General features: G+C 36.9%; 1 protein-coding gene across 2 annotated transcripts; it reads right to left on the bottom strand.

Annotated features, from left to right (window-relative positions):
- Positions 1 to 2,738: 2,738 nt before the first annotated feature.
- Positions 2,739 to 6,863, bottom strand: LOC131235500 (probable LRR receptor-like serine/threonine-protein kinase At3g47570). Of its 2 annotated transcripts, XM_058232686.1 has the most exons (3): positions 4,165 to 6,863; positions 2,881 to 3,248; positions 2,740 to 2,804 (listed from the first exon to the last, which is right to left on the bottom strand). In XM_058232686.1, exons 1-3 carry the CDS (start codon positions 6,839 to 6,841, stop codon positions 2,766 to 2,768), a joined length of 3,084 nt encoding a protein of 1,027 aa, XP_058088669.1. In that variant the 5' UTR covers positions 6,842 to 6,863; the 3' UTR covers positions 2,740 to 2,765. The 2 variants fall into 2 exon arrangements, with proteins under 2 accessions (XP_058088670.1, XP_058088669.1); XM_058232687.1 differs by having other exon boundaries at positions 2,739 to 3,248.
- Between the last annotated feature and the right edge of the window lie 205 nt (positions 6,864 to 7,068).

The following is a 7,068-nucleotide window of genomic DNA, read 5'->3' as shown; positions in this document are numbered from 1 at the left end:
ACTCTAATACTAAATTAACACATGGATGGGTGTGATGAGGTCGAGCACCGCCTTCCTCTGGGGATAATTACTCTAAATCCACAGAGCTTCTTTGGACTCATAGAGATTCCTTGAATCCATGAGGAGAGATAGAAAATAGTAATAAATTCTAATAAAATATGAAATAAATTGATTGATAATTGTCTAATCTGTATGTGTCCATGTTACACCATTAATATATAAAAAAAAAAATTTGTAATTACTAAAAAATATCAAAAATTCTAACTCTAATAAAAATCGCAATTCTAATAAAACTCTTCTAAGGCCTAATTTCTAAAAATAAAAATTCAAATAATTTTTTCCTAGAAGAGTCTTAGCATAATTATAAGTTGTTTCTAAAAAATAAGAAAAATCTAAAACTCTAAAAAGAAGAAAATATTAAAAAAAAATAGAAAGACTAAAATATTAAAATTTCCTTAAATTTTTGTTTTTGAGTTGAAAGTGTGCGTTTTCTAACAAAACGGATAGACGTGAACTACTTCGTGGGTTGGTTCAACTCGGATTGCCCATTTCAGTAAAGATTGATATGTTATGCGCCCTGTAACGATACCTGGATCAAAAGTTATGGCCAATTTAGGGTTCACCTTGTTTTGGTCCAACTACGCCAGGAATGTATGTGTGCCATGTTCTACATCAAAAGGTAAGATCATCTTTAAATGAGTAATCGATGGGTCTCTTTCCGAAGAACATCTCCATCAAAAAGGATTTGGTAACTGTAGATATTTCCTTGTGTTGATGCCTCACCACCGAGTCCATACTTTCCCATAGATACAAAAATCATTTCTAATAAGATTGTAAGTTCACCTACAAACGCAAGGTTGCATTTTGTTGCACAAACATGTATGTTGAATTGCAAACATTTAGTTAAATCCAAGAGAAATGACAAATGCTTTCTTGTGTTGGTTTTGAGCAAGTAGCCTAAATGTGAAATTTTGTCACATTTGAATACAACTTAGAAAGTAAATTTCAATTTGGAGCCTAAACGCTAACATAAATGTTGAGGTATTTTGGATGGCAGTATTAGCAAAATTCATGGTTGAGATAATGATTTAGAGCAGGTTGCATACCTATTTCTAGCTTAGATGGACCGAAAAAAGGCCAAACGAAAGCAAACATGATCAATTAGATCTGGGCCCAATCTTACGTAGGGCATGATGAAATTGGGCTTGGGCGCATCCGGATCAGAGAAATTCATTTGATATTAAGAAAAATGCCTTTCAAAGCATAAATCGTAAATCAACCATAACTTTTGATCCAGAATATCTTATATAGGTGCATGGCTTACGAATTTTGACTGAAATTTCATTCCGAGGCTAACCGATATCACTCTGTTTCATGAAAAAAGGACTCATTTTTACTCAAGTATTCTGATGCAAAAACTTACTCTATATATATATATATATATATATATATATATATATATATATATATATATATATATATATATATATATATATATATATAGTAAGTTTTAGGTTATACTTAACTTTTTATTTTTAGAGTTTTAGTTTGGGTGTCTTCTTAGAGTTTGCTTCTTATCATGCCAGGAATCATTCTATATAGTTAGATTAAAACTTTATATTTTTAATAAATTTTACTATTTTAGAAAACTTTAATTTCATTTGGATTAGCACCCTTAATTAAGGTTTCATTTTATTATTTAAAGCTTTGTAATCTCGGTTGAAATAGAGTAATTTCATTAAAGTAATTTTGAATTTTCCTAAAATTTGTGGATCCGAGAGCCACTATGCCCCATGGATTCAAGGTCTTATTCACTTGGATCCTTACTCTTGCTCAGGCGGTAGACTCTCAGGAGTTTCAACACCCGGTCAAGTGTTCGAGTGTCCATGGGTGGTGAAATCCCACTATGGTGTGTGAGGGTGTGTGTGCATTAAAAATAAATAAATAATTTTTTTTTTAAAAAAAAACAAAGGTCTTATTCACTTGAGAAAGACAGTGATCTTTCTATTTTATCTCTTCATGCTCTTCCCTGCGTAAAATATTATTTTCAGTAAAAAGAGCAAACATTATAGTTTCACATGAAGAAGAGACAAGTTTCTACAGATGAGATGCCAAGTGGTCCAATTGTGACCCAAAAAATTCAGGCTGCCCTGCTCTTCATGTAGGCTACAAATGCACCTAAATCGGGTTGCTCGGCCCATTTTCCATGCCAGTTTTATGGGCTGGGCCTAACCCCAACACTAATGGAGCTGCATTTCTAGGCTAAGCCCAACCATACACTAATTGGACCAAGCATTTTAGCCCAGATTTGGTCAAATGAGTATATGCAAAGCTCACGCCAGCCTAAATCAAAGATTTAAAGCCCACAAATAGTGGGCCGGGCTCAAAACAGCTTGTACGCTCTTTTGGGCAACACTGCACGATGTATCAAGAAGCCCGCCCAAAAATAGTGTGGAAAAAACAAGATGAACCTTGAATCCTGCTGTTCCTAACACAGACTCATTTTCTACACGTGGCAATCATGTAACTAAATTAAAACGTCCAATCCTCGTAACCATGATAGACAGGGAAGCACCTGGGCCCTTTTATTTACCCATTCTAATAATTGTATCTGCGACAAAGTCTCTGTTTAAAACAAGATTAAACAAAGGCGTTTAAAAAAGGAAAAAAAAAAAAAAAACACATCTTCCCGTATATTCAACACCAGAACAATATATATATATATATATATATCTGTAACTTCTTAAGAAAAATATCAAACAGTTTTATTTTATATGGGAATCTTCTTCAATGTAACTACTAATCTTAGTAGTTATTGAGGTAAGACGAACCCTCACCTAACAATAGGGACTTATTTTGTCTCTGTCAGTGAATCCCAACCTCGAGATGTAAATCTCTAATTGCATGCATTTCCATGACAACGTCTCTCATCTTCATTCGTTCCTTTGGCGATTCTGCAGAACACGATACACCAACACTGACCAATGAAACCAAGCAATCATGCATTCTATTTCTCAAATTATTATGATTTTTACTGTCTTGAATAGCTTCAGAATCTTCTGATAGAAGTCTTGGATCTATTATCTCCATTACTTGTTCGGGAAAAGCCGACTTTGCAAAGTGATGAAGGCTCTGATTGTCCTTAAACATGTCATCAGTTGGCCGCTTTCCGGTGATCATCTCGAGTAGAAGGATGCCATAACTGTATACATCTCCATGTGTGGACACCTTACCGCCCATCCCGTGCTCTAACATTTACAAATGTCACATATTTGAATGTTAGGCAACTATTTAAAGAAAGATAAAAATAGTGGTTAGATATTGAGAGGGAGAAAAAGGGAATATTTCATTTATATAATTAACATTTCTGTCTTTTTGAAAATTTAGAATATCTGAGAATAAGGAATTTGCCTAAACATATTTCTTAAATCTTTGTATTATGAGTGTATGGTTTGTCCCAACAAATAGTCCTTCTAAGAAAATATCCTATAAATAGAACAAGAATCCTCTGTTTTCACAGAGTTTTATCACGGCTAGAGAAATAATCTGGTAACAATTCTTCATACCTTATTAATTATATGTGTATCCTATAAATAGAACAAGAATCCTCTGTTTTCACACACACTAAATAAATGTGAGGCCAATCTACCCAACATTTAATCAATGTTTACCCTTGGATAAGAAGGTCTATCATGAACTGCTGATGCCCACTAAATCAGTTTGATGGGATAATCACCACCATTCACAAAAGTGCATGATCTCAATTGTAACATTCAAAGTTATATTTTTGAGTCATGGATGATCAACAGGCATTCCTTCTATTTTGTTCATCATAAGTGGGACAAGTGGGACCACTTGGTCCCAAGAGAGAAATCCATACTTTCAATTCGTAACTGACTGTAGCTCATCACTACTAAATTCACATTTGTCACATTCTTCCATCTTTCTGGCCTTCTTCCCTATTAAGAGTTTAATTCTGTTATTATTGCATTTAGTCCTATGTATGAAGAGTGCAGTAATGTATGTAGAAATATCCATTGATTTGATTGTTTTCATGCGCATCATTCTTAACAAGCTTCACCATAATATTAATATATGGAAATTACCAATCATTTCGCAAGATAAATGAATAAAAATAAAAAGAAAGAGGACTGAAATCCTTACCTGGAGGAATATACCCAATAGATCCCTTAATCCCAGATGTGCCGGTCTGATTTTGAGAGCAACTTTCTGCAGCTTCAGAGAGGAACCTTGCTAAACCAAAGTCACCCACATGGGCAACCATGTCATCATCGAGAAGAACATTGCTTGGTTTTAGGTCCCGATGAACAATTGGTGTTTGGCAATGATGATGAAGATAATCCAATGCCAAAGCCACATCAATGGCTATATTCAGCCTTTGTGTAAGATTCAAATTCCTCAATTGAGGTTGTTCATCTACATTTGGATGCAACCACTTCTCCAGGCTACCATTAGACATGTACTCAAACACTAGAGCTTTGAAATCATTGCCATTAAAATCAATGCTCGAGCAAACCGTTAAGATCTTGACAAGATTTCGATGTCGGATGTTTCTTAAAGCTTCGCATTCAGCTGCAAAACTCTTAAAAGATCCTTGCTGTAGGAGGTTGAGTACCTTCACTGCAACAAGTGTTTCAAAGCATTCTAGAAGTCCTTTATATACAGAACCAAAACTTCCCACACCAATTAAATTAGCTGAAGAAAACCCATTTGTTGCTTGAAGGAGATCGGCATAAGAAACTTGTAACCACTGATTCTCTGTGGAAGATGGGGAAGAAGCTTTCTTTGGAGAATTTCTTCTCCAATAAAGAGCTGCAATGATACACGACAGGAGAAACAAAGATAAAACCACAGTAATGACTGTGACTTTTAATCTGGGAGCAAGAGGCTTTCCTTGTTTCTTAGAAGCTTGCTTAGGGCAACCTGGCAATTGTAGTTCTGGTATACCTCCACAGAGTTTGCTGTTTCCAACCACTGAAATTGCGCTGGCATTTTTAAAGATCCTTCCTTTGGGCACTTCACCCTCGAAATTATTAAACGACAAATTCAAATACTGTAAGAAATGAAATTCTTCAAAATACTTTGGAATCTGCCCAGACAAGTTATTGCGCGAAAGATCAAGCTCTTTGATACCTTTTAAATTCTTTAGAGACTCTGGAATGGTTCCTTGAAACAAGTTGCCATGCATATAAAGCAACTCCATGCTTTGACACATTCCCAACGTATCTGGAATTTCACCTGATAGTTTGTTCTCTGAGACATCCATTTCCCTAATATTTTCCAAGTTATGAACTTCCAGCAGGAGAGACCCAGTGAATGAGTTACGAGACATGTTGATTTTAACTGCCCCAACTTGTTTGAGTATGGTACCATTGAATTTGTTTTGAGAAATGAACAATTGTTCCAAAAATCCCCAATTTCCAAAACTCGACGGTATGCTTCCATGGAAATCATTTTCATCCAAGAAGAGAATACTTAATCGAGTGATGTTGCCAATTGAAGGTGGGATTTGCCCAGAAAATTTATTTCGACTGAGAGCCAAGGCTTGCAACTTCTTAAGCTTCCCAATAGCATCTGGAAGAGTACCCTTCAAGGAGTTCTCTCTCAGACTTAGGGCATACAAGCTGACGAGATTCTCAATTCCTTTGGGAATGACTCCAAATATCTTGTTGTCTCTTAAAAAAAGAATATTTAGCTGTGTCGAGAGATTAGCAATGGAGCCAGGCAACTGACCAGAGAGATTATTAATAGAAGCAGCTATGACTTCTAAATTGGTGCAGTTGGTCAGTGAAGTGAGGAAGCTCAGGTCATCACCTTCCCTGCTTCCAAGCTGATTCATCCCAATAGTGAAACGGTAAAGAGATGAAAGACTTCCTATATTTGCAGGGACAGGTCCACTAAAACTGTTGTTAAATATATTAAAATTTTCGAGACTTGAAGCATTGGACAATGAAATTGGAATCGGTCCAGTGAATTGGTTTCCTCCTAAAGAAATCCATCGCAGGTGCGGAAAAGCAAGGCCTAGGTTGGGGGGAATGCTTCCATGTAGCCGGTTAACAGACACGCTAAACACTTGGATGGATGAGAGATTATAAATGGATGGTGGAATCGTACCTGATAACTGATTTGCACTTATTGCAAAATTGATAATGCCTGCCAATTGACCAAGCTGGTTTGGAATTTGCCCTTCAAAATTGTTATATGTTAGATCAAGAGTGGTGAGAGAGGAAAGGTTCCCCAACGAAGGTGGGATGCTTCCTCTCAGATCATTTTTTGAGACAGAAAGGACAATGAGCATTGACAATGAGCCAAGATCGGCAGGAAGTTCTCCTACCAGCTGATTCTGCATGATGTGAATGATTATGAGTTTTGAACAGTGGCTCAGATTGGATGGAATCTCTCCTTGAAGTGAATTTACGGACAGATTGAGATGCTGCAACCGGAACAGATGTTCGATTTCTTGAGGGATCTGGCCCTGGAATTTGTTGTTGGAGAGATCGATTCTTCTAAGGAAAGAGAGATTTCCTATGTGAGGTGATAAATGGCCCAACAAGCTGTGTTCCGTGAGGTTCAAGCTCGTGACCCTTTGATGATGGCGGCGACTGCACGTGACTCCCATCCATTGACAGAAATGGAGAGAATCGTTCCATGAACTCAAGACTCGGTAAGGATCTTCAGAAATACCGTATTTGAATCCGAGCAATGCCAGTCGATCGGTCTCATTTTTCAATGTAAATATCGAGGGTGAGCAGGAGTTGATGGACGAGAGGAGGACTGCATGGAAGAGGATAAATGACCAAAATACCCTGAGATTCTGCATTATCTGTATTGGAGATGGGAAGATGTAGGAAAAAAACACAAATGCAGTGATCAATTGTATTCACTCAGGAGTGCGGATCATCTCTTTCTTGCACAGGATTTTTCGTAGCCTCAATTTTAATTGGTCCATGTCATCTGTACTGGAATGATTACACGGAAAGAGTTTGGCTACTCCCCCTGCCACCAGCCAATGGCTGATGGTCGGTGCGTAGGCCCCACAACTCAATC

The sequence above is a fragment of the Magnolia sinica genome, chromosome 19, assembly GCF_029962835.1.
Source record: "Magnolia sinica isolate HGM2019 chromosome 19, MsV1, whole genome shotgun sequence".
In the NCBI taxonomy this organism is placed as follows: domain Eukaryota; kingdom Viridiplantae; phylum Streptophyta; class Magnoliopsida; order Magnoliales; family Magnoliaceae; genus Magnolia; species Magnolia sinica.
This window is presented reverse-complemented; position numbering and strand designations above follow the sequence as displayed.

Coding starts and splice junctions, on each gene's coding strand:
- LOC131235500 (XM_058232686.1), bottom strand. CDS start 6,841: ATGCAGAATCTCAGGGTATTTTGGTCATTTATCCTCTTCCATGCAGTC. Junction 3,249..4,164: donor TATTGGGTATATTCCTCCAG/GTAAGGATTTCA, acceptor TGTAAATGTTAG/AGCACGGGATGGGCGGTAAG. Junction 2,805..2,880: donor TTAGAGATTTACATCTCGAG/GTTGGGATTCAC, acceptor ATAACTACTAAG/ATTAGTAGTTACATTGAAGA.